This window comes from Melozone crissalis, unplaced genomic scaffold, assembly GCF_028551555.1.
Source record: "Melozone crissalis strain CALT ecotype California unplaced genomic scaffold, PUWL_Pcris_2 ptg000061l_1, whole genome shotgun sequence".
Lineage (NCBI taxonomy): Eukaryota > Metazoa > Chordata > Aves > Passeriformes > Passerellidae > Melozone > Melozone crissalis.
Window position 1 is genome coordinate 7,973,775 of NW_026535839.1, and position 26,490 is coordinate 8,000,264.

General features: G+C 38.2%; 1 protein-coding gene across 5 annotated transcripts in view; it reads left to right on the forward strand.

The window, feature by feature from the left end:
- Window positions 1-26,490, forward strand: part of FAM13B (family with sequence similarity 13 member B) — a 44,043-nt gene that overhangs the window by 14,013 nt on the left and 3,540 nt on the right. For 3 of the 5 annotated variants that reach the window (XM_054287728.1, XM_054287729.1, XM_054287730.1), the window contains exons 5-23: window positions 340-517; window positions 1,143-1,287; window positions 3,371-3,528; window positions 9,230-9,271; window positions 10,230-10,385; window positions 12,299-12,434; window positions 12,651-12,674; window positions 14,952-15,019; window positions 15,555-15,609; window positions 15,979-16,126; window positions 18,595-18,660; window positions 19,713-19,923; window positions 21,134-21,263; window positions 21,721-21,802; window positions 22,066-22,295; window positions 22,614-22,697; window positions 23,494-23,589; window positions 25,784-25,867; window positions 25,960-26,132. In XM_054287728.1, coding sequence (XP_054143703.1) covers window positions 340-517; window positions 1,143-1,287; window positions 3,371-3,528; window positions 9,230-9,271; window positions 10,230-10,385; window positions 12,299-12,434; window positions 12,651-12,674; window positions 14,952-15,019; window positions 15,555-15,609; window positions 15,979-16,126; window positions 18,595-18,660; window positions 19,713-19,923; window positions 21,134-21,263; window positions 21,721-21,802; window positions 22,066-22,295; window positions 22,614-22,697; window positions 23,494-23,589; window positions 25,784-25,867; window positions 25,960-26,132 — 2,266 coding nt within the window. The remainder of the gene's footprint in view (window positions 1-339; window positions 518-1,142; window positions 1,288-3,370; window positions 3,529-9,229; window positions 9,272-10,229; window positions 10,386-12,298; window positions 12,435-12,650; window positions 12,675-14,951; window positions 15,020-15,554; window positions 15,610-15,978; window positions 16,127-18,594; window positions 18,661-19,712; window positions 19,924-21,133; window positions 21,264-21,720; window positions 21,803-22,065; window positions 22,296-22,613; window positions 22,698-23,493; window positions 23,590-25,783; window positions 25,868-25,959; window positions 26,133-26,490) is intronic. The other 2 variants (XM_054287732.1, XM_054287731.1) reach the window with 2 other exon arrangements.

A 26,490-nucleotide genomic window follows, 5' to 3' on the forward strand; every position in this document is an offset into this window, starting at 1 on the left:
GAAAATTTAAGTTGATGGCAGTTAACTCGCTGTTGGAGCTGTTGCTGTCTCTAGAGCTCTTCTGTGGAGCTGCTGTTATGTAACAACGGTAAAACAAAAACATTTCAGAGTTTGCCCTCTGAAATCAGGAATTTGAGTGGGCATTAATGGGGAAAACGTGCAGAAGAGAATGTGGTGGATTATGAACAAATGCAAGAAAGTTTTCACATTTTAGGTTGTGGTTTGATCAAATCAGTTGTCTTTTCAGAAGTAAGTAGTTGTCAGAGGCAAAAAGCTGATTACTGTCAAATAGGAAAAGATACCTTCTTTGTGACTAAAATATTTTTATTACTTTTTCAGATTATAATAATGAAGATGAATTTGGAAGAAAGTTGAGGTTCCTCTTGCAGCAGCTTCCACCTGTTAATTACAGTTTGTTAAAGTTTCTGTGTAAATTTTTAGCCAACGTAGCATCACATCATGAAGAAATTTGGTCAGCAAGTTCTTTAGCTGCAGTCTTTGGCCCGGATGTTTTTCAGTAAGTTAATTATAAAAGTTAATTCGCTGTTTCTGTGGGAATTTGAGTGTCCCTTTGTAATTTGAAGTCATTCCTGGTCCCTGAGCAACAGGAATAAAGTGCACAATATGTTTCAGGCAGAATCCTTTTCTGTTCCCACCCACTCTCTCACCCCAGTTTGGTTTTACAATTTTTGCTGAGATTTAAACAGCAGCTTGTCTCTGAGCTGTGGCATGAGAAACCACTGTTTTGATGCTTGCATTACTGTATTTATTCTGAGGTTCAAATATTTTAGTGGTAGTATGTAAGGGTACTATTTGTAGCACAAATACAGTTCTGGGAAAAGGCTGGTAAAGTACCAGCTTAAACTGTTGTTTCCTCTCCACAGGAAAATATTTGACTTTTAAATGCTCCTCATGAAAATTTAATTGACTGAATAGTTGCTAATTCATGATTTTTAAATATAAAATGGTATAAAGCTTTATAAGGCACTAGTGTGAGGGCATGCCTAAAGTTCTGTGTGTTCAGAATGGGTAGGGGGCAATGGTGTGAAGTACAGCACTGAGTCGTAGGAGACTTTCAGAGGTGTTCTTTGGGGAAATGTTGCATTTAGATTTTTAAACTAAAACAGTGTTGAAATCTTTAGCATTTACACAGATGTGGAGGATCTGAAAGAACAGGAACTAGTAAGCAGAATAATGGCAGGACTTCTGGAGAACTACTATGAGTTTTTTGAAAATGAAGAGGAAGATTTTTCATCTACTAATGATTTAAGCTCAATAACTGAGCAGGTAAGAATATTTTGAATGGCTATATGTTACCACTTAACTGTTATACACATTTATATTTATGAAAGATTTATTGAAATACAGGTTCTTTAGTATGACTTAGAAGTTTCTTGCAAACTGACAAAACCTGACATTTTCTTAATGGTTGTGAAATTCTTGATTTTATAGTAAGTGTAGCTGTACTGTATAGAAAAATACATAGGAGCTAAACCAACAGTGATATCCTGCCCAACACAGACACTTATAAACAGCTTCCTAATTACCAATTTAGGAGTAAAGAACTGTTTTTTGATCAAATGAAGAACAACTCTGTTGTTGGTCTTGGTCAAGAGTGTTTCTAGGTGTGTCTTACAGGAACATGCAGGGTCTCACACTCCACTTGATGTTATCAGTGGTGCTTTCCTGTGCCAAAGTTTTTGAATGGTGTTTCTGATTCTAAGAGTTGAAAATGATGGATTTTCTGTAAAGAGGAAAAAGGGGAAAATAAGCAGTTGCTAAGGTAGGTAACAAAGAGTACTGAATTTTACAGCCTGTTTCACAAACCCCTCCTCTAGCAAGACAGGTAAGGCAAGTACTGGGGCACTTGGCTGCTTCCTCTCCCCTGCAGTAGGTGCTGATCTGGTGTGCCAGGCTGGGCAGCAGCTTCTGGAGTGAGCAGTGTGTGCTGTGAGAGCTCCTGGGGCAAACTCTGCCCCTCTGCAAAGCTCCCTGCAGGAATCTGTGCTGTGAGAGCTCCTGGGGCAAACTCTGCCCCTCTGCACAGCAGGAACCTGGCACTGAGAGCTGCCCCAGCCCTGCTGCAGGCAGGGAGCTGCTGAGCAAAGCTGGGCTGGGGCTCCTGCAGCTGGAGGAGTCACTGGGTTGGGATCACTGCTCTGTAAACCAGAGCTGCTCTGTGCTCTCATGCTTTGAAATTGCTGCCTTGGCTGTGCCTTGGTGTGTTTCAGCAGAAGGGTTTCCTAAGTACAGAATCTGTTTGGTGTGTGGTTTTGTTTGTTTTTTCCCTTAGCTCGAGGGCTGGTGGGGTGTCCCTTTAATTTCGCGGTGTCTCCAGCAGATGTCAACAGTGCACTTGTGTGAGGCCAGAGCGGTGGGACAGACGGGCCGCTGTCCCTGCAGGGCACAGCAGCTGCCCCAGTGTGTGGGTGGCCTTGCCTTTGCTTCACTGGCACATCCTCTTGCAATTAGAGAGGAAAATCAGGGATAAATACATTTCTTGCCTGGGATGTGGTGCCATATAACACGTTACACCCCTTTGAAAAACTAACCAATATCTTCTCTCTGTCTTCTGTGTAATTTTAAACTTCTGAAGTTTCAATTTTTCTTAATTTAGTGTTTTTGTTTTACACTGGTGACAGATGCTATAAAGCATATTTTCTTGAGGCTGCTGCTTTAATTTTTGGGTTTGCAAGATTGGGAGATCAGTAATCAGTCACAGAGGCAGCTTGGGACTCAAACAGAATCACTTTTTTCTCTTTACCTTTTCATGTTTTAGACATAGTTGCTTTTTAAAAAATAAAGTTTGCTGTCCTGAGTTACCACTTGGCTATATTGTTTTGCTTTTTAAATTGTCTATATTTTGCTGCTTCAGTAAAAACATCTGTGTTTGGAAACAAAGAAACAAAAATAGACGAGAGCACAGAAACTTTGTAAGTTTTCATTCTGAGCTTTGAAGTTTGGGTTCATAGATTTCTGTATTGCCTTCCCTAGGAGGGTTTGAAAATGCTCTGATACATGAGTAAGGCTACCTGTGGAATAGAGGAGAATGATCAGTTTTAGACATAGAAGAAGTAAGGTTGTGTAGTTCATTATTTCAGTGTGGTTGGGATTTTATTGTTTCTTCATTCTGCTTGTGTTCATTTTTGGCATCAGAGGTGCTTTGTGCTTTTCAGTTTTTGTCCAGTGTTCAAGAGCAGCTTTTTAATGGTGTAGAATTTACAGTTTTACATAAAAGCAAGTCTAGTGTGCCTGTTTTTGTCCTAAAATTGAAAGGTATTTCCTTCTTCATGTTACTTTCATCTTTTAATTCCCTGGACCTCTTGGAAGGAGCATTCCAAGCCCTTAACTTTGATGAAATGTTTTTTAGATCAATGATCTCTTGGAAGAAGAGGAAGATGTAAAGCTTGAGCAGTCAGAAGAACTTCCAGAAGACAGCACAGAGAAACCTGTGGAGAGGCCAGCTGTGGTGCATCTAGATATGACAGGGAGTCTCTCAGATTCCAGGAATGTTACAGCATCAACAAGGTAACTTGGTTCTGCCTGGAGTTTGGGTTTAAGGTTTGGATTGTAATTTATTCTGTCTGAGAGAGAAACTGCCAGACTTTTGAGATAAATGTTGGTGTGTGCAAAGTGAAGCTTTAGAAGTAGGTGCAGTTCTTATAATAGTAAAATGTGGGTTAAAATAACTGTTCCCAAATTCAGCAGAGGAATGCCTGTAGGATCAGATGAGATTAAGTATGTGGATTTATGCAGGGAAAGTTAAAAAGAGCATATTTTAGTGAAACTGTAAAGTGGTTTTTAAACAGTAAATTCTACAGCAGAAATAAGAAGCATCTACATACTGGTAGATCCAAACCTGTTCTGTACCATCCTTGCAATGGGAAACCCTGGGACTGTTTCTTGTCTTGTGGTGCTGGAGAGCCGTGGGCAGGTTTGGAAGTTGCAAAATGTGATGTAGGCAGGAATGTTGGAGGGTGACCCAGCTTTAAGAGCAATTCCCATAAAAGAATGTGTAAACATAAAATCATACTTTTATTTGAGAGCTTATTGGTGCTTGCTTAATACACAGATTTATATTTTACTTGTAGTATGCAAGGTTTTATTGCTTTATTTGTACTTAGAGTTTACATTCTGCAGATGGTGAGTTTTACCTCTTCCCCTCTGCAGCATGTGTTTGGTATGGGCACTGCATGTAAGAACTTGTAGGGATGAGTGAGGAGGAATTTATGATAAAAATGTGACTAAAAGCAGAAGAAATGCAGGGAAAATCACAAGTAAGTCACTGCCTAAGAATGGGTAGTGGATTTTTGATTGGAATGTGTTCAGCTGCTGGCTGCATGCTTCATTCTGCTTCATGGCAAGAAGCTGTAAAATACCAAGTAATAATAGAATCATTATTCTGTTTTGTAGTTGAAATTATATTTTAATAGTCAATTATCTTTATCAGTAATAAAGCTTCGTATTTTTAGTCTGAATTACATTTTAAAAAAGTTGCAGTTTAACTATTCACAGGTATTAGGTTGCTTCTGGAATGTGTAAACACAGCAGTAGTGACAAACTCAGCATGTTTGAGAGTTTAAATTGGATAGCCTGAAGAGACAAACATTTTTTACTAGATGTTTAAGGTTAATTAAAAATGAATAGGCATTAATTATGGTTGGCATTGTAAATAATTTGTGGGGAAGGATAAGGAGGAATCCCTTAGAAGAAGGAGAATTTTGACTGTAAAACCAGAACAGCTGCAGGAAACAGTTAAAAAGAAATTAAGTGAATGAGAAAGTGCTCTTTATTAGACTTTTAACCACTATAAATACTGTAAATATTTTCCCAAACCTGATGGCTTATATGTACACATTCAGTGACCTTTTTCTGGTTTTAGTTTCTTAATGTAAAAAAAAAATAAAATTAAGAAAGCAGATGTTAATTTGGATTTATTTGGATTATTTATCTTTGTTCTGATGCAGAGCCTGTGGCAGCTTATACAGGAAGGAGGAGAAGTAGATCTTAAACATGATTCTTGTAGTGCTTTAAGCTGGGGTTTTGTTTCCTTTTTGCTGTTGTCAGATTTTGGGAACCAAATATCTGTGTATTTTGGTCTCTCTATGAAGAGTACTAAAAGAGATTGTTTATCTTGATTTGTACAATGGGGCATCTGACCTTCCTCCTTGTTATTTGCTATAACTTGCTTCTCATTTTGCTCACTGTCTTTTTTCTCCACTCATTCTGTTTGTTCTTGCTGGAACCTATGACCTTCCTGCACTGCATGGTGTTAATTTGACTGAGTTAGAGATCTTGTGAGAATGTGGATAATCATTAATGCACTTTGGTTTAGTGACTGCTTGAAAATGGTATTTCTCATAAACCTGGGGAGTGATCTTTGAGCCCATTACCCAGCAGGGAGCATTTGTTGCTCCCAGGTTGGTGTTGAGCACATCAAGGAAATTTGTTCTCCTTTACCAGAAGCCTTTTCCCCACGGCTCTTTCCCTTGTGTTATCCTGACTTTTGGAGTCAAGAATTACTGACTCAGCATTACAGCTGAATTTTAAGACATGCTGTTGAAATAAGTACTTTAGAATCCTCCTCTGTCATTATTCCCAGTTTTTCATCCCTGAGCCTTGCCAAGCAATATTTGCTTTAATTGGGCAGTTCATCTCAAATGTTGTCAGTCAGAAGCCTAATATAAAATCTCTTTGGTTTTGGAGTTTTCAAAATTATATGTGTAAAAATATGAGATGTGACAGGCAGTAAGTTATATAAACAGTTTACTTTGTTTCTGCTAAATGCAGTGGCAAGGGCAACATCCTCACTGCTTCTGGGATATTTTCATTAACCCTTTTGCTATTTAACTAGCTCTGATCAGAGAGAAGTGATAATATTAACACCTGCCAAGGGAGACAAAATCCATGGTCTAGCTGCCTGAATAGAAGAGCTGCCTAAACTGCTAAAGAATACATTATTCTTTTAACGTAATGCTGTTTTTAGCATCCAAATACTTTTTCCTCCTTCCATCCTGGAGAATGTGTAAACAACACGTTAGGAGAGCTTTCAAGTGTTGATTGGGCAGCTTATTGTCAGGAGTGACCTCATGTTGCAGTCGATTTCTATTTAGACTGCAGCCTTTAGTGCAGCACTCCAGAGGTGCCGCTCACAGGCAGCCCCCGAGCACAGGCAGCAGCATGCACAGCCAGCAGCCCTCAGCACGCTTTGCTGCCTTCCACATGAGGCATTTCTACCTGAAGTGCTCTTTTGGGATAGCAAAAATAATCAGAATGGCCTGCAAAGTTCTGCTGCACAGGTAAATATATGAAAAGAAAATGTCATTTTGGTATGATCTCAAGTAAGGGTTTAACTTTTAAATTATGGGAGATTAAATGGGGTTTGGAGATACAAAATTAAATAATACCAGAACTGATTATTTTAATGAGAAATAAGAATCTGTGTATGGTCAGGAAATTACCAAGGAAAACTTGGACATGTTTTAATCCCAGTTCATGTATTTTTCTACTTGAGATATGTTTTTACTGGGACCTTTTCTGGCTAGGGAGCTAATGCTGGAGGGGTTCTCAGGAGGGAGTTGGCATTATGAAACAAAGATGTTTACCTTTCTGTGTCTTGCTGTGTCATGCTGCATTAAGGCTCTGTCTGGCATTATAAATTACAGCTTTTAAAAAGTATCCTGGAACTGTGGTAGGTGGGCTTAGAAGTTGTAGTGGCTTTTCACTTAAAATTGTCACATTCGTTTCAGAAAGTGCTTAATTGCTAAAGTGATTTGTTGAAGATGTAAGATATTCTTCATGTAGTAAGAGGATTCTTTAGGATTTGTAATACTGCTGATTTATGCACAGCTTTTGCTGAGTACCTCTAATGCTCCCAAAGGTATCGAGTGAAAGCACTGGAGAGCCATCCTGTGCTGGGGGCTGAAGGTTACACACTAGGATGGAAAATTTTCTTCTGAACCATGTCTGGAATCATCTGGATTCTTTGGAGATGAGTTTGATTCTCCCTGTTCTTGACACATTTCCTCATTGTCTCAAGTGGTAGAAGAAAAGGTTTTCAAGTCATCAGTTTCCTATAAATAGTGTTTGTACTTGTGCCCTTGACTGAGTTTTTCTTGCTCTCTTTTGCAATTAGGGTGTTGCAGTGTTCTGTGCTCTAATTGCCTCATTTTTTTTTCTACCAATCTGTCCAAGGAGTGACTGTTTTATTAGTAATTCACTTTCAATCTACACAATTGTGTATTTGTACCTTTAGAATACCAGCATACCTTTAATACAACTTTATAGAACTTACTGAGATGGATACTAAAAACCACATTTGTCATATTTTGAAATATTACTGGGATTTTTTTCCAAGATTATGCTTCTTTTATCTTACTTTGTTCATGAAGCTAAACTTGTAGCTTCAAATTTTCATTTTTTATTTCAAGTATTGTTAATACAGAGTATGTTTATCAGGAAATTGACTTTGTACAGGTCATAGGGCTGTGCTGAACTTCTGTGCATGGAAATACAAATGACATGTAAATGTCCTAAGCTGTGAACTCCCTCCTGCCATTTTTTTGTTTGTAAGAAAAATATAAAATGTCAGCGTGTCCCCCCTCAGTTATTTGATCTGCAGCTCTGAAATCAGTAGCTACAAGATCTGGCTTCCATGTCAGGTGTTGTAATTTCCTGAAGCTGTGTCTGCTTGGAAATAGAAGTTGAGTGTTGCCTGTTCTGTCAATGCATTTGGAATAGATCAGCTTTGGCTTTTCACCAGGCAAACACACACACAAATCATAAGATGAACTTGATTTGTCAGGCAGTTTCCATTTTTAAAAAAGGGAAGAAAAGAAATTGAAAGCATCTGTGAGCACCTGCTTGTTCACTTTGTGTCATTTGGGCTTTAAATGCTGTGCACTCTGCTCTTGGCCCGGTACAAGGTGTATAAGACAAACCAGTGTAGTTATTTTTAAATAAATACTTTAACCACTTTATCACCTTATGCTTGTGTTTCACCTACTTGGAGGAAGGAAAAATAAAGAGTCTGCTTGAGGTGATTTCTCTCTGATGGTGGAACTACTAATAAACCTTCTAAGTTCTAACCAAGGTATTTGCTGTGTTGAAACTATTCTTGGGTAAACAGAGAGACTGTCTGCATTTTTTAGTGCAAGCAAGGCTCATGGCAGTCAAAACTGATAGGGCACCTCACAGAGGTAATAACTTGCTCAGTTATTCAGGGGAGTGGCAAGCTCCCTTGTATTTCAGGGTTTACCATATGCATTCATGAAAATAATATTTTTAATCAACTTTGGCAGCAGTGTTGTTTGGTAAAGAGTAGAATGAAATTTTCTTCATCTTCGTGAGCTTAATTATCTGTAATAGAAAGAAAAAACCTTTTTTAACCTCCCTCCCTGCCTCCAACTTAAGCTGAAATTTATATTAAATTTTTTCTGAGTGAGATGTGTGTGTTGCAATGCAGGGCTGTTTATAGCAGATTTCTCATCTTTTATTCTTTATTGTCACTTTGTCTGAAGTTTTAAGTATTCTGTTTATAATAAAATTTTAATCATATTAATGAAAAATTGTAGAGGGACCACACACACATGAATGAACTGGCTTGTGTTAGTTATGTTGATTTCCACCCTCCCACCCCTCCTCGAGGAGCTTCCTAGGCTGAAGTGGCTTTGCCTGGAGATTTCCAGATGCTTTACAAAAATCAGGCTCCTGTCCCAAAATCTGCCTTCTGCTTGGAATGTTGTAGCTGTGCTCAGAGAGTGTTGTAGATCTGTTGAGCATTGCAGAACAAAATTATGCAACAGTGGGAAGAACCTGTGGAGGAAAGCAAAGTAATTTGGAATTTGCTTTAGGCAGCAAGGTTAAAATCTGCATTCTTAAGCAAGGTGTCAGGAAATGTTTGACTACAGAATGATTAGTATTTCCCATGGGAAAAACCATACATCTGAGAGCTTGGAGCTTCATAACACAATAAATATTGGCTCTTGAGAGACTGAAATCTGCATTGCTGCTTCTACAACTTTCTGCCTCGTGATGCTGCTCCTTAAGATTTTGTTATTTAAATAATAAAGGACTGCAAATCAGGGTGTTCCTTTCATGTTTATTCTACTTCTGTTAGCTGCATCACATGCAATATTTAAGTATTTTAGGTTGCTTTCTGTCGACTTCAAGACTTCTATTTAGTGTGAGAAGTTTTTGCATTATATTAATTTTTCTTTCTTTATTGCAGTGCTCATATCTCTCCCATAAGTATCTTGCCAGCCTCTGCAGAGTAAGTATAATGAAAATATCAAATGTTTGAATTGTGCTCTTACTAGAACATGCATAGAAGTTATGTATCCTTCAAATGAATCCAGTAGGTTCAATTACAGTTATGAAGGAACATATTTTAGTCTGAAGGATTTCACTGGTGGCATTTAACACTAATGCAGGAAATACCAAATGCCTGTCAGTGTTGTTGGCTGCAGGAGCATGAAAATAGAGTGTGCTTGCATCCAGAGTCCAAAACTTTGATTTTACACTTAGATACATCAGAAATTTTTTACTTATTTTTATAATACCATTCATATTGTAATTTTAGCACAAGTGATGCTGAGTAAAGTTCAGTGGAATTCTTTGTACATATATGGAGGAAAAAATAAAAGCACCATTTCAGTTCAAATGGGATTAAATAGCTGAGGATTTTTAGAGGCCTCTTTTGTGTTGGGGATGAGCTGCCTGAGAGGTGCTCAGCAGAGCAGTCTGTTTTTAAAGAATACTGTTCTTTTCTTGATGAAATTTTGGGTGTATACTGTGTCCTTCATTAGGTACTTGCTGATTGTTGCTCCTATTTGTTGGCTTTTGCCTTTTAAGATGACAGCCCTGTTCAGGAGAGGGTGCAGCCACATGAGATGAAGTGGAGCCTGCTCCAGGGTTGATTCTGACCTGTTATAAACACAGTATTTTATTGTCACATTAATCTCTAAGGCTTTTATAAGTTTTTGTGTATAGTTGTTAAAAAATAGGTTAGTTATTTTAGTGTGTTGATTACTCTTAAAATACTGTTGATAAACTTCATAATACTTCATGTAAATCAGTAATATCCATTGCTTTTTGGAAAAGCTAGTCTCTTTTGCCTTGAAGTACTGCCATCAAAGATTATTGTCATGTAAGGTTTATCTCTGCCTTTCTGTCTACATGATCAATGCAAAAGTAGATCTCTTACTAGGGTTTTCCATTTTTTTTTTTAGCATTTTAGAAAGAACAATCAGAGCAGCTGTGGAACAGCATCTCTTCGACCTGCAGAGCAGCTTAGATAATGATCTGAAACACATACAGCAACAACGACTGGGCTGTAACAATGAAACAAAAAATCCCAGTGGGGATGAGGAAGGATCTAACAACCAGTAAGCTTTTGTTGTGTCTGTAATGAATTCTGTAGGATTGTGTATCTTAACTCTTCCAAAAAAAACTACCCTAATTCTCCACCTCCACCCAAAAGTTACAACTTTGGCTGTTGAGTTCAGTTTTATCTATTTTAAAGCAAATCAACTTCCATCAGGTGCCAGTAATCAATAGCTCTTGAAGCAAATATTTTAAGTGGATCTTGTAGCTAAGAATGCTGTAAAGTGTAGTATCTGCTGAATTCTGTGCAAATAGCACAGAAACTTAAATTTATTCAAGTGCTTTCATTCTTATCAGCATGACTTACAACAAAATTTTAACATCTTAAAGCTATTGTAGATTGTTTCATAACCCTGTCTTTCCATGTCAATGTAGCTACTTTACTGCTCTGGCTGCCAGTGGCAATGAAACGGCCAAAAATGACCACTGTGGGTCTATTTGCGTGCAGTTCCAACCTTATTTGATCAGATTTTATTTTTCTTGTAAATCAGGACAGATTCAGAGTGTAGTGATTGCCATGGCAGCATTTGGAAGCTGGTACATTTTGGTACATTTCATTAAAAATAAGTAGTCGTGATTAATACCCAGATTTCAAAAATGTGTGAAGATTTCAATACCTAAATTTCTTTGTTGCTCAGAGCTAGAATACATGAACAGAACCTGAAATACATGAAGTGTTCAGCGACTCAAATGCTCTTTTCTAAATTGTTCAATCTTTAGTGGTTTTAGAAGACAGGAATAAAGTGTGCAGTGGATCATAAAAGTAATAATCATTGCTGGTAATGATCAATTAAATCTGAGTTTAGTGCTAAAGATTCAATGTCTTTGAAGTAATGTGTAAGTGGGTTATTGCCTCACAGCCCTGGAGCAGCTGAATTCCTTCAGTCCCAATGTAAGTGCTGTAAAGGTTGGCTGATCTCAGAGGGGGAGGCTCTAAGTGCCATCACTGCTGGTTTGAAACCAGTATCCTCCTCTGGCACAGGCACTGCTGCAAATGCTTCTGATCATCATTCCACTGTGGATTAACTGGGAGAGAGGATACATGATATTGTTCTTCAAGGGGGTGTCTGGGTTCTTTAAAGCAGCAGACTGTGCACAAGGCAAATACACAGTTAAATTAAGAACTGAAAAAAGCAGTGATTCAGTGCCAATTTCTTAGTGCTAATTTAATGGCTGGAATTAAGAAAAAAGAGCTAAAATGTTAATTTTCAACCCATCCTGTTTATTTTCTCTATATCTGATAGAGAAGGAGATTTCTTGATGTCGTCTGGAATTCTGTTTGAGTGAGGGCAAGGAAGGCAAAGCAGTCCAAGGCTTGTGATGAATGACAGAGTCATGTGGTGGCACATAAAGAATATATGTGAATACAAATGTGGTGTCAATTAATTTTAATGTGGCTGCAATGTTACATGCCTTAAGTTGCATGTTACATTACAACAACTTAAGTTGGCTTAAGTTGAAGTCTCAGCAGATTAAATGTTAGAAATAATGGGATTTCTCACGGGAGGGGAACCCAGTAACAGTAGCTATAAACTAACTGGCTTTGGTACTGAGAGGAGTGGAGCCACAGCAGTGTCATGGAGTCCCTGTAGTTTCAGGATGTCTTTGCTTCTGGCTATTGTGTTTTAATTCCTTAGGTTGGTATAGTAAGTGTGGGGTGTATGCCTGGCTCTTCAGACAAGAAACAAATAAATACATTTTAATATGTCTGTCATGTCTGGATGTATAAAACATCACATTAATAATTAATTTTGCCTACAGGTCAGAATAATTCTGTTCAAAAAGAAACCCAAGCAAAAAACATCCTGATGTTTGATAATGTTCAAGGGGGGGGGGGGGGGGAAGTGTTTATTTATTTTTTTTCTTTTAAAGATGTAACAACAGATTTCTAAAGTCTTTCTGTTTGTATCTTCAGGAATGATGTTATTGAAGATAATGACACTGGTAGCAGTGAAAACACAGGAGACTGCTCTGAAGTATTGGTTTGCACTGATTTAGACAGTGAAGCTATGAAACATGATACTGTAACTGAGGAAGAAGAAAGCATTCAGGTGAGAGGAAGAGTCTCCTGTATATCAAATCACAAGTTGCTGCAACTTTAGTGCTCTAGGGATCCAAGTTCTCCTAGCATCTCTGGTGTAGCATTACATAGTGCTCTTGCTCTGTCAGTTGTCTTCCTGTTGTGCCATGTGCACTGAGAAATCTGTGTGTCTTTTGGTGGGACTTGTTTGGTCCTTGACTGATATTTTTCCATTCTTCTTTCACAGACACCAGCCCTTCCTTCTGCTGAGGTAAGTTGGAGTATGAGGCAGCATAGCACTGGTTGGAACAGCCTCTGTGTTAGTGAAGGCTTCCTGAGGAGCAGAAGCTGTAGAGCTGAGATGGCAGCATAGCTCAGTCACCTTGCATGGATCAGGAGAGGGGAGCAGTCACTTTGAGACTTTGCAGCCTCTTGGCTGTGCTTGTGCTAGGAAGGTTTGGTTTTGTCATTAGCTAATTACAGCCTTTCCTCTCTATTTTTTAGTTTCTTTTGTGGTAGGCTGAGATGTCCTGTTCTTTTCAGCACATCTTCATCTCTTCCCTAGTTGATGCAACCAAGGAATTCTGTAAAATATGTGCTGACAAAAATGAAATCAAGGATAACAGTTAAAGTGCAAGGGAAGAGAGTATTCTGCCACTCTGCATTAAGCATATACAGGTGTCAGATAAGACCTTCCAGTATAAAAAACCAAATCTATAATTCCTTATTTATTTGGTAACACTTTTGTTGTTACAAATCTAAATGATGAATTATGTGGGTGGAGAGATTTGTTAAATGTGTAGAGAAGTTTCTGCAATGGTTTTCAGCTTCTTGCCTGTGAGTCCATAAATCTTCCTGAGAGTTTCCTGAAAGATAAACAGATAAGCAAACCTATTGTTTGTAGACTTAAATTAACTAGAAGAATTTAATAGGTCTTTGAACTTGCAAAGATGGGAATGGATTCCTTAGCACAGTGAAACTGAGCTGTCTGGAATCTGTATTTTTATTAAAACAAAATGTTTCTGTAGTGCTTTTCACTATTGTGATGTGTTCTGCTCTTGGGTTTTTGTTTGCTTTTGTGGATCCCAAATGACTCTGAATCACCTAGCAAGCCAAATTTTCCAGTTGTTCCCACAAACTAGCATATTGTTTTGGAATCCCATTCTGTAAATTAAATTTCACAGAATGTATTCATTGTCCTGGTTCTTTCCTTTAGTGCCAAAACTTGGTCTAAAAAATAATTAGATTGTTATCCTATAGCACAAAATGCATAAAACATGGTGTTTGATGTAAAGGGGAATATGATGCTTGTGAGTGCACAATGGAAATATTTTCTTGTCACACCTGGTGGCATTCTTGGCCTTTTTTTGCTTTTTGATGGACTTCTGTCAGTAGTAAGGTGACATTTTAGTGTGGAGTTTTGGTTTTTTTTCAATGTTAGTTTTTTACCATCTTTTTAATACACTGTTTCAAGTGCTCTTGGAGAATTGTACCATTTATGAAGAGGTTAAAGAGAAAATGTGATGATTCTCCTGTGTGAAAGGAGTTTGAGAGGAGTGTGTAGGGTGGTAGGAAAAGAAAGCTCTGCATGTGAGTTCTCCTTTGGGCCCAAAATGGAAATAGAAGCAGCTGTTTCCACAACTCGAGTAAGTGTGACTGTGCAAGACTTGTACAGCTCATCTCCAGGCTGGAAATTATCTGCTGGAGTATGACAAATGCACTGTAATTAAAAATTGCTTCCAGATTGGAATTTGATTTGAGGACTGAAATAATATCAGCAGAAGAATGATGTTTTTTCTGACAGGGGTGTCATTTGCTGTCAGCAGCATAAAACTGGCAACTGTTGGTGTGTTTGAAGTCTCCTGGTAACTTGATGTTATCTTCAGGCACTGGAAAGATAATTTGGTGAGAATTCCTGAAATCTAAAACCAAGTGACATATTATATATTTCAAATTTCTTTTATTCCCCCAAATAAGACACTTTTCTGAAGAAATCAAGTACTGTGCCTTGACATAAATACTTTTAGTGAACAAAGCGGTGACATGGATTCATCTGAACTTGTTTTGTGAGATGGTGTCATAGAACTGACAGCACTTTTTCATCCCTTTCCAATTCTTTCTGCTTTATTTAGTAACAGGGATTAGTAGCTCCTTTAAAAAGTTTGTCAGACTTGTTTCATTTCATATATGTTAGATGCAACAAAAACTCGGAGGTTTTTGAGACTAGGATGTACAAACTGCCATGATTTTAGTCACCCCAAAACTTCATGTCACGAGTGACAATTTTAGGTACAACTTTTATTGAAATAATAAAAATGGTTTATCTGCAGATGGAAAGTCAGTATCTGAGTTCTGGTGATTAAAACACCTGGTCACTGGCCTTACTTGAGATGTAAAAATGTCACATGGTTAAAAAGCGTGATTTCCATCGCCACACACAAGAAAGTTTTAGTTCTTGAGGATGTTTCGTGGTCAGAGATGATCATGGAAATGTTTTCTGTTGAGAGAGCCATTCCTAAATCTTTCTAAATGTACTTTTTCCTAACAGACTGCAGACATATTATTGAAACCATGTGATGAAGATGAAGATGTTGATGAAGAAAATAATAGTGAAAGGTTTGTGGTTTTCTGTACTCATACAAACCTATATAATTAGCCTACAGCTTTTTTTTTTTTGTGAACAGCCCTATGTTCTGGGCAAGAGAAACAGAAGAATAAAACTTTATTTTCTAAAAAATATTTTGACACATTGTATTGCTCTTAATGATTGAAGAATTAATGTTAGCAACAGTGACTAGCCAGAAAACTTTTTTAATTTGCAGCTTTAGATCAGCACTGATTGGAATTTCAGTTTTTTTTAGTTCAGTTTTAAAAAGTTGACCCTGTATTTGAGAATAAAGGTCTGAGCTGGTTTTATTTTCAGCTTTGTTCAAGTCTAGTTGTTTACATGCTATGACTTGAAATCCAATGTGAAGATCAGAAAGTGGAAAGAAGGTAATATAACTTTTATCCCTCAGAGTTTTAATTATTGCCTGAAGTAAATACATTGGCTGTCTGCTTAAACTGCCTGGGGTTTGTAAAATAAATATCAGGGGAGTGTATAGTGTTTACTGTCCATTTAAAATGATAATGAGGTCTGTCTCCTTTTCAGGGAAAATAGTATATTGCTTGATGGCAACGATAGAAATTCTTCAGAGGCATTTCTGGTAAGAAAGATTTTGTTTATATACAGATACACAGCATCTTATAAGATATTCAAATGTGAAGCAACACAATCAATTTGGTTTTTAACATCTTATGGTGGTTGATGCTGCAAGGCTTACAAGACAGAGTTCATCATGTCACTTCACAGAGACTTAGGGCAGCACAGCAAGTTTGTGCTTATGCATCTCATGTAAGAAATGTTGTGGAATGTAAATAATTGACTGCTGTTGCAGTGTGTGTGTCTATTTTTAATTCCTTGTGTTTGGAGAGATTTCTTTTTTTCCTTAAAATTTCTAAAAGTGCTGGAACTGATTAAGTACCTGATTTCCAGCTACTGAGTAATAATAAACTTGTTCTGTTTTTAAATGCAGGATTCAAGTAGCAAGCCTTGTGATCTCAATGCAAACCCTGATTCAGAGGTGCTGGGGGACGGCAGCGTTCACGTTCCCGAGGAAGCTCCGGCTGTCCAAGTGCCACATCTGGATCTGAAGAATGTGTCTGAGGGTGACAAATGGGAAGGTAATTCTCACTCTTTAGCTCACACTATAGTTAGGGAGGGGTGATAAATAAAACTATTTACAGAGTAAAAGCAGGAGATGACAGCGTGTTCCTGTACACATATAGGTAAGATCAACCAAGTCATGACATAGGTCTCATCTTGTTTCAGAACCATCTGCAACTTAATTAAGGACCTTAAAAAAATATAAGGAAAACTAAAGAAAGAAAGCAAAGAAGTCCAAGTTTCATTCTAGGTGGTGTGTTTTGTTTTGGTTTTGTTTTTTATTGACCCTGAGTCTCTCATCCAAGTCTTTAAAAACACTTTGTCAAATTATATAATTTAGTTAAAATTATCATTGTGTCTTGTTTGTCTTTGTTTTATTAAGTGTAAACTATTGAATTGGCTGAATTTGACTTAAAATCACTAACCTGCCAAACACCGCAGTTCATACTTCAATTTTTTAGAAAAAATCTGGCAGTTGTTTTGGTTTCCATGTCATTGGAGAACTTGAAGCAGCTCTGAATTTTCGAATAAAGGCTGAAGTTGCAGATGGAACTTTTTTCTGTGCCCCTTGTCCTTCCATGCTTTGCATTTTAGGAGAAGAAAAATACTTGTAACAGTTTTCTCTCAGACAGGATTCCCTATGTTTGTGACCATATTCTTCACTGCCTTCCAGATTTAGCAATCCCCTGAACTTGTGACTTGACTGAATTTTATTGCTCAAATGTTTGGTTAAACTGTTAAAACTTTTGTTTTACTTAAAACAACCACAAGTCCTTTGTAACCAGAGCAGAACACTCTTGTCAATGCCTTCTTTTCAAAATACTTCTCTTTTTATGTCTTCCTTATATCGTGTTTCCTCTGCCTGGTGTTGGGGTCATCACACCTTAAAAAATGCAAGTGATCTAAGCTGCTAAACCACGGTGAGCTGTCACTGACAGTGCAATGGCCACAGGCCACTCAGTTCTGGTTTGGAAAACCTGCAGTACAACTTGATAGATGTATGCAGGTTAACTGTGCAGGGACAGGGTTTTAACTTTCAGCAGGCTCTTCCAGTGACAGCTGTTCCTTGAGATGCCTTTAAGTGTCACAGTGAAACCTTAGCAAGGCACTGGTAGCAAGGAATCACTGCACTGAACTTGTGGTTGCAGTGTTGGAAGTATTAAAATGAGGGAAGTAAAGCTGGAATGTGTGTTCTGTACCAGTGCAGCTTGGAGCTGTCAGCACATACAGCTTTGTCCTGAAGCTTCAGTGGTGAGAACTGATTGTTGGGTTGTCACTGCTGTTGACTGTCTTGCAAATTAATTGACTTCATCAGCCCACACTTCTCTTTTAACCCTTTTGCAAATAATGAGGTTTTCAACTTATGATTGGCTTCATTTGTTTTGTACAATATTTGCTGGTTGGTGCTCTTGAGCCCTAGCAAACTGCACATTCAGGGTATGTCCTGGCACAGAGAAGTCAAATTGCAGGCACCCAGAGACACTGAGTCCAGGTTTCCATTCTTCTTGCCCAGGTTAAGAACAAAAGCTAAAGCATAAAAATCCTGTTTATGTTTTCAGTGTTTTATTTAGTTTAATTGCTTACTTGCACATTACATTTTGTTGCATCCTCTATTTGTGTTAAGATGACTTAATATGTATTCTCAGAAGGTTTGTGGCATCCATTTTCATTATTTCCTTAAATCTGCTCATGAAGTTGCTTTTGGTTTTACTTCCCCAAATAGCTTTATGACTCTTGTTTTGAAAATAGAGCAGTGTATCTCTTTATAAATTTATATTATAACTTCTTGGTATTAAATCATGTTCTTTGCAAGAGGTCTTAATCTCACTGTGAAGTATTTGAACATTGACTGTACTTCAGTCCTGTTTAGGATGGTGATTAGGAACTCAGCCTTCCAAGGCACTGCAAGTCCTTGTGGCATTCCATTGAAGTAGAGTGACTTTGTTAAGAAACCTGTACTGGTCCAAATTCAGTTACAAGGTTTGGATAATTAAAGCAAATCTAGTAGAAAACTAAAGGCCTGTATGCAACAGAGTTCTTGAAAAGCAGCATCAAATGCCTGCTGGCCCAAGGTGAAAATGCAGAATGGTTGATTTATATTTCTGAATATTTTTTCTGCATTTGCTCTGCTTTTTGGAAATCACCACCATCTCTGTTATTTACAAGCTCTGATCAAAAACATTAGAGCTTGCTTTTGTTCATGTGAGGATGCACGAGTCTCTTATTAAACTGCAATAAGTCTTTACTATTCCTCTACCAGTTCTTTGTAAACCTTTCCAGTAAAAGTTCAAATTGGCTGAGGACTGAGCATCCTTACCTGCCATGGGAATTGCTTGGAAGCTGAGAGTGCTCAGGGCCTGGTCCAAAAAGATGGGATGTTTTTCCCTGGTACTGTATCTTCCTGCTTTACATGTTATGTATAGTTTGTTCTGACTGTGCTGTGTGTTCACTTTAGTATTTTTGCCATTCTTTTTCATTTTATTAGCGCCATGCCCTATCACTTTCCCCCTCATTGATTTCAAAACAATGCATCTGCAGAGAGAAGGGGAGGGTAAGTATGGTTCGCCATACGTTCAGTTATCTGCCTTTTGATAGTTGATGGTTTGCTTTCTAACTAACCCTTCACCTGCTGTCCCTTATATCTTGGGAATATTCTGATCTGCAGCTTTTTTTTGTTGATTCAAAAAGGTCCCCTTCTTGTATCTTGTACTGTGCAAACAGGCAAGATCACAGCTGAAAACCAACAAAAAAATTCCCAATCATACTTAGTAAATGTGCAGTGGAAAGCAGGTACAAGGGTTATTTTTTTTTTTTTGAAGATTACTTTGTGGGTTTTATTGTTGTTCTGCACACTTTGAACCCAGTTTTCAAATTTCTGATTTGAGCTAGGAAAAAGAACAGGTAACTCTGAAAGGAAAAGGGGGGTGGGATTTCAAATTGAAGTAATTGAAAGACTGTGTCAGCTTTTTTTTAGACAGCAAAAAAACCATGTCAATTATAAGAAATGTTAGCAAGGAGCTTTTCATAGGGATTTGAAAGAATTGATTGTTTTGGAATCTCCCTAAAAAATCACCTTCCACAAATTAAGAAATCTCTTTTTCTTAGTGTTGTAAAGGTAGATTTTATCATAAAACCCAAAAACACTCCTTGAAAAAGCTTAAGCAAATGGGCATTGTCCCTAAACCTTCTTCAAAACCAAGAGGACCAACTTTCAAAGTACATGCATACAGTATGAAAATGCATTTCCACAGCAAAATACTGGAATGGACAATAAACATATTCTTCTTATTTTATGTATATGTCTGATACATAAATAAGGCTCTCTTACACTGTTGAACTGCTCAGAAATGCATACTCCCAAGATACACTTTGAAAAAGGGATCCTAGTGTGCATACTTCATTTCAGTACCTTTTTCTTTCAGTTATATGACAGAATTTGTAGCTTTCTGATGCATTTCACTGTTTTTATTCACTTTGTGTATGACACCACATCCTCTAGAGCATACAAGACTAAGCATTGGGTTCGCATTTTTGTTTCAACTCTTGTTGACAGTTCTGGTAACAGAAAAGTACCATTTTGTGTCTTTTTTTTTTATCTTCTAGATCCATTTCCTGCTTTCAAGTCTTGGCAGGAGGACAGTGAATCTGGAGAAGCTCAGCTTTCCCCACAGGCTGGGAGGATGACTAACCATCCATTGGAAGAGGACTGTCATCCCATTTTGTCACATCGGAGTTTGGATTTTGGGCAAAGCCAGCGTTTCTTACACGATCCAGAAACGTTGGACTCTTCATCCAAAGCACTTTCTTTTGTTAGGTGTGTATTTTATTGCAGTCTGGGGGGCAGGATGTGTTAAGCCAGGATGAAAATACATCTGTTTGAGATTGCCACGGGTTTTCATGATCTGAATGAACTGAAGCCCAAGGTCAAACACTGTGTGACCATTTGGCTGCTCTGCCTGCTCAGGAACTGCTGCAGAGAGTTGGAGCAGAGGTTCAGCTGGGGTGGGATCGTGGCTCTCCAAGTGGTCTTTGACAGATGCTGAGGGAAAGAGGATAAAAATAGGACAAGATTGCAGAGCTTTCCCTGGCATTTGGTCACGGCTTCGGACAAATGGCACTTCCTGGGCTGAAAGTAGTATTTATATCCTTTGTTTACCAGGCTTTGCTAGACTCTGGTCTGATTTTATGTAAGCTCTGGCATTTTTTTTCTTGTATTTTTTTAGCCTAGTATATTAGAGTTGTCACTAATTATTTGTATTTGTGAACTGGGCAGTGTGACTCTCCAAAACTGCAAATAACTTGTGACCTGTGCTGTCTGCTGCTGTTACTGGGAAAGGGAAGTTGAGAAGAATTTTCATGCTTGTTAGGGAAGAAATAATGTCATAAAAATGAGAAAGCCTGAAACAGGAGATTGGAACAAGTTTAGAGTTTCTAGTTGTCTGTCTGGCAGATTTATTGATGCAAAAAGATCCGTGTGCAAGTTTTCTCCAGTTAACCACAGAAGACATTTACCAAGTACTGTTAAAATGATGTAGAAGACTGACCTGCAGAAAGTGCTGATGATAATCACTGTTCTCCTCATTCTGAAACTAATAAGGATCTGCTCTAGTGGATTATTAGATTAGTATTGCTAATATCTTGAACTACATAGATTTCACTGGGTGCGGTGAGGGATGTTTCAGGCACTTTGTATAATAAGTGTTCTGGAAAATTCTCATGTCAGTCTTGAAACAAAAAACACTTTGCAAGAGCAGCAAATGTCAAGGAGCTGTGTTAAAGATGATATAAAACCAAAACCACATACTTTCTAAATCTGTTAGCAAAATCTAAGAAATGTATTAGTAAGACTAACAAATTATGTGAATACTTTTTGGCTTAATTATCTCTTATCTTACCTGAGACAGTTGAGTGAAGCTGTTTAATTCATTCATGAAGAATGAAATTATTAAACTCTTTCTTAAATATACATGTTGTTTGCACTCATTTAATTATCTAAATGACATTTTTAAAATGTTTTTAAACAGAACACGAAGAGCATCCTTTAGCTCAAAAGATGACAAAAGGGAAGATAAGACACCTTATCAGCTTGTCAAGAAATTACAGAAAAAAATAAAGCAATTTGAGGAACAGTTTGAAAAAGAGAAAAACAGCAAGGTAGGTTAGCACTTCTGTCTTTACTCAGGATAAAGGACTGCATGGGAGGGCTGAGTGACTCTTGTGGTTCATTATTGAATAACTGTTCACAAATGAGAATTTTGTTACACACTTCTTTCTGCAAAGGGAGCTGAGCAACAGCAATATTAGAAAATGTGCCAGAATGCCAGAGCCAGAGGAGGAGAGTGACAGTTCTGCTGAGAGACTGAGGCCATTTCAGATGTGTGGAAAAGCAGAAGTGTCTTACCACTCCCTGGTTCAGCTGCTGAAGTTGTTTCAGTTTTATTTTCAGAAGTCTTGTCCTTATGTTGGCACTGACATCTGAACTGATACTGAGTGGCATTTCTGTAACTGTTCACATTCACCATCACAAATCTTACCAAATCTTGAAAGAAGTATTTATAAACAAGATTTAGTGTGTTTGTTTTAATATGTAGTTTATTTGTATTTTTTTCAGCCCTCCTATAGTGATATTGCAGCCAATCCAAAAGTTTTAAAATGGATGACTGAACTTACCAAATTGAGAAAGCAAATAAAAGGTAAGAGATTGCTACAGTTTCTTCTTCTCTTGCAACACAGATTATCTCCATGACTGAAATGGCAATGTCAGTCAGTAAACTTCCACAGCACACAAAAATGTTTCATTTCTACATTCTGTATTATTCAAAAATCAGATTATTCTTACGGCTTTAGTTATTTAGGAGGGAAACTTTCCATATGCAAATTGCTATGTTGCTGTACTTGCAGTTAAATAAACTGTGTTATTTTAAACCTTTGGACTGAGCAGTTTTTCTCTTTTCAGATGCAAAGCAGAGGAGCTCAGAGGGAGAATTCATACCTCAAACACGTCCACGAAGTAACACTCTTCCAAAAAGCTTTGGTTCCTCTCTTGACCAAGAGGATGAGGAAAATGAGGATGAGATGAAGGTTGTGCAGAAAGAGAAGAAGCCCACCAAGGAGGCTACACTTGAACTCATTTTGAAAAGATTAAAGGAAAAACGAGTTGAGAGATGTTTGCCAGAAGATATAAAGGTAAGCATAAGGTTCTTTCAGAGAGAATATGGGGGAAATAGAGCACTTGAGATACCACTTTATCACATGATGATGCCTCTGGCTAACAGCCCCTTGCCAGGCCATCATATTTCAGACTCAGTGGGGAAATTATCAACATGAACCACATTATCCTTGCTCTGTATTAAAATATTCACAAATTTGTGCTGACAACATTGGAACAGCTTTAAATGGAGGAAGGTGGGTTGTATGATGTTAACTAAGCTAAGTTTGGCTTAAGCATCTGGATGGCAAATAAAAGTGACTTGTGTTTGATTAAATGCTAATTATTCTTGATAGAAAATGACAAAGGACCATTTGGTAGAAGAGAAAACATCTCTCCAGAAGAGCCTCCTGTATTATGAAAGCCAACATGGACGGCCGGTAATGCTTGGCTTTATTTCAAACTCTGCCATTGTGTGCATAGACAGCAGTAACTCCTGAGCAGTACAAAGACCAGAACTTAATGCTGGTGTGGGGGTTCTTCTTTTTCCTTCTCCAAAACACAGAGGTATCTATTGGCCTCCATGTTGCCATCTGAGGAACTTGCTGCATTGACTTCTTAAAAAAGAAAAAAAGTATGTATTAATAGGCCCCCTTTTCAGAAATCAGCAGTTGATATGAGTCTGCAAAGTGATGGGTGTCATTTGGTGCCTTATATGTCTGTGAGGCAAAGAGATGTCTGAAAAATAAACAAGATTATTGAATTTCCTCAGAAAAGACCAGAAATGTTATTCTGGATTTCACAGAAACAGAAATGAAAGGACAGTTCTCACCCCCCTTTTCTACAGTTTCATCTTTTTCTTTTTTCCCTTTCATTTCTGTAGAACCATCATCATTGCCAGGCACACATCTTTTCCCTCACTTCTTGGTCCCTTTTTGCCTCTTTTCCATGGATATTTAATTACAGGGTTTGCCTGTGCTGAGGCTCCCCTAATTTTTAGGAACCACTTAAATCTTCTCCCTGAAAAATACAGGGTGTTAAAGTGAGAGAGAATGAAAAAGCACCGAGTTATTCCCTTTTATCTGCACAAACCCCCTTTCATGCACACAGTGTAAGGTAGTTTTATATTCCTAGCTGGAATGTTGGTGGCCTGGCAGGAGAAGCACACAGCTTTGTGTTTGCTTGTCTGTGATGGAGTGACCGGTATCATTAATTCTCTGGTTTCTCTGCCTCTAGGTTACTAGAGAAGAAAGACATATTGTGAAGCCACTTTATGACAGATACAGACTTGTAAAACAAATGTTAACTAGAGCAAGCATTACTCCTATTCTTGTGAGTAAAACAAATGCTATTTCTGTTTATTTTCCCACTTTTGAACTGCGAGGCTGCCTTTAGAAAAGCTAGTGACACTGTTGTGTGAAACATCTTTCTTGTGAAAGATACAAGATATTGTTGTCATTGTACTTGAGGCATTTGATTGATTTACTGCTGAGAACAGAGCAGTTCCAAGCTGTCTGTGACCTTGATGGCTCTTGGGAATTAAATGGTTCTCTGTGGAAGTAAGTGAGCTGTGCTAACTTGCTGTGGCTGAGATGTTCCCAAGTGCCTGTGCTAGGTATGGATCCCCAGGACATACTGTACTTTCAGTCCTCCCCAGAATAGTAACACCAGTTGCAGTGCAGGTTGCTGTCAGCAGAGGCTTGAGTGACAGGATTGCCATCAGAACCATTTCATTCCTTCATGCTTCCCCAGAGAGAGACATGTTACAGCACCTGCAGCATCTGTACAACATCCCTGCTTTTTCATTGTGTTTTCGCTTCATTTCCTTCTGAATTTTCTATCCTCTCTCTGTGGTCTTCTAAGAGATGAGGAAGAAAAGTTTTCATACTGTGCAAGGAAATTGATGTAACCTTGTTTATGGTACCTGTAAAACAGCTGGGGAATGACAGCCAGCTGGTTTTGTTCTGCATGAGCCACAATCCAAGCCTTGCATACTGACCCAGACTTGCAAAATACCTGTTTGGATGTTGGCTGCTGACCCTTTTGGAAGGAAGTGACTGCATAGCTGACATGAGATAATCTCTTTGCATACAGACAGTTCTTCCAGACACAGGTAGCTGGGCTTACTCAGCAGGAATTTAATCTGCTGTTTACATTGTCACTGACAGTTCTGAGCTTTCCCTCTGAGCTGGAGTACACTGAGATAAAGGGACCAGGTCAAGATTCTCATATTCCTTTCTTGCACGTGCATTTTTTTTGCTGGCTCCTTTTAAAGAAAAACATAATTTGTGTCACAGTCAGCTTTAAGGCTTTTCTATAAGAATCCCTTTCTGAACTCCATAAACACAGGCTGCTCTTAGGCACCAGTTTCTCTGTAGTTGGTGAGTCACAGCTTTTGGGTAGTGCCCTTGATTGATTGAGCTTTATCCCATCTCTCCCCTCAGAAATCTGACTTCAGCTGAGATGGATTTTACATTCTGGGTAGCTTTATGACTGTACCATAGCCATTCTGGCTTTTTGGCTGTGAAATAAAGGGATGGGTTATAGCCTACCAGAAGGATTTTAAATTCAGGAGAGATGTCAGTAACATGATTCCTAACCTGTGCTGTAGGCAGCACCTGTAAAATCTTTTTCACAGGTCTTTGGTTTTGAAACCTATAAGAGATATGAGGAGCTTTCTCATATTGCCAAGGATTGTTCAGTGGTAACTTCTAAGAAATCTATATTCAATGCCAGCTATTTCAGGAATTGATTTTTAGGTTTGTATGACAATTAATTCCATGAGATCTCTTACTGTATCCTGGTACACCAATGACATGCACTGAAGCCTGTATGGAAATGTCCAGAAAAGCAGGAGACTATTTACCTTTCATGAACTAAAGTTTTTGACAGGTCATTGTCTGTGTGGCTTTTGTGTTTCACATTTTCCTGTCCAGAGAACATCTGTTGGAGCTGCTTCTGCTGTCTGGGGATAGGGGATGAGCAGGACATTATGGCAGGTGTGCAGCAGGCACCTGGACAGGGACACCTGCTTTAGGCTGGAGTTTAAAGGATTTTGGCTCTGAGGTGGCAACACATAGCTCTGATTTCACACTTCCACCTGCAGGGCTTCAGAGTGGTCTGGAAAAGGAACCAGGCAGGATTATTCCCAAGGGATGCCTGGCAGGAGATAACCAGCTCTGCCTCTGTAACTGTGCTTTGGGAGGAACAAGAATAAATACAAATTCAGAGCTATCATTGCACTTTATGAATCTTCTACAAAACATGGAGAGAGCAAATTCTTTTTAGTCTGAAAATTAATATTGTAAAATAAATTATAAGCTACAACAATTATTTCTGTGTCAAGGATACTTTGGGTACCTGAGCTTTTTGGATTGTGTGGTTGTTTGATTTGTGCTCTGTAAGTATGTTCGCTGTCTTTTATTCATCTTAGAGAGGAAATATTGGGTGTCTTCAATGTAATTCTGACTTCAGACAGCACTTGATGTCTTACTGTACATTTTGAAACAAATTTCCATTTTTTCAGGGCTCACCATCAACCAAGAGGCGGGGGCAGATGTTACAGCCCATTATTGAAGGTGAAACTGCCCATTTTTTTGAAGAAATTAAGGTAGGTGCAATGCCTTTAAAAATACTCGCAGCACTTGTAATTGGGAACTGAAATACATCATATTTGTTTTGAATTTCTGTTTTCACTTTCAGGAGGAAGAGGAGGAAAGTGATGGTTTGTCTACAGATCTGAATGAAATCTTAAAAACTGCTGCCCAAACACAGCCCATTCTAAGCCCAGTTGAAAACTCTGAGTCTGATATTGAAGATGGTCAAGAGAAACTCACCCGGGACCTGAGGCTCTCCAGCACCCGAGCTGCTTCTATGTATGGACAATTAAGTGGATAATTTAATTATGGTAGTTGTAATTATTGTAGTTAGAGTCATGATACTGAATCTCTGATGATGGGTGAAAGGAGTGACATGTTCAGCACTTCTCAGGAAATGTTTGGATTGAATGAGTGTTCTTTGCTCTGACATGTCTGACTAAGATCTTTTTGTACTCAGTGAATTATTTAGTATCTTCTAAACCTTCTTCAGCCTTACTTGAGCTGTGTAGACAGCAGAAAATTTATACTCCTTTATTAACTGCTAGTTTGTTCTCAATATTTCACTTTCAAACTGACAGCATGTTCCTTATGAGCCAGACAAATAAATTATTAGTGCACCTAGCTCAGTTGTTTC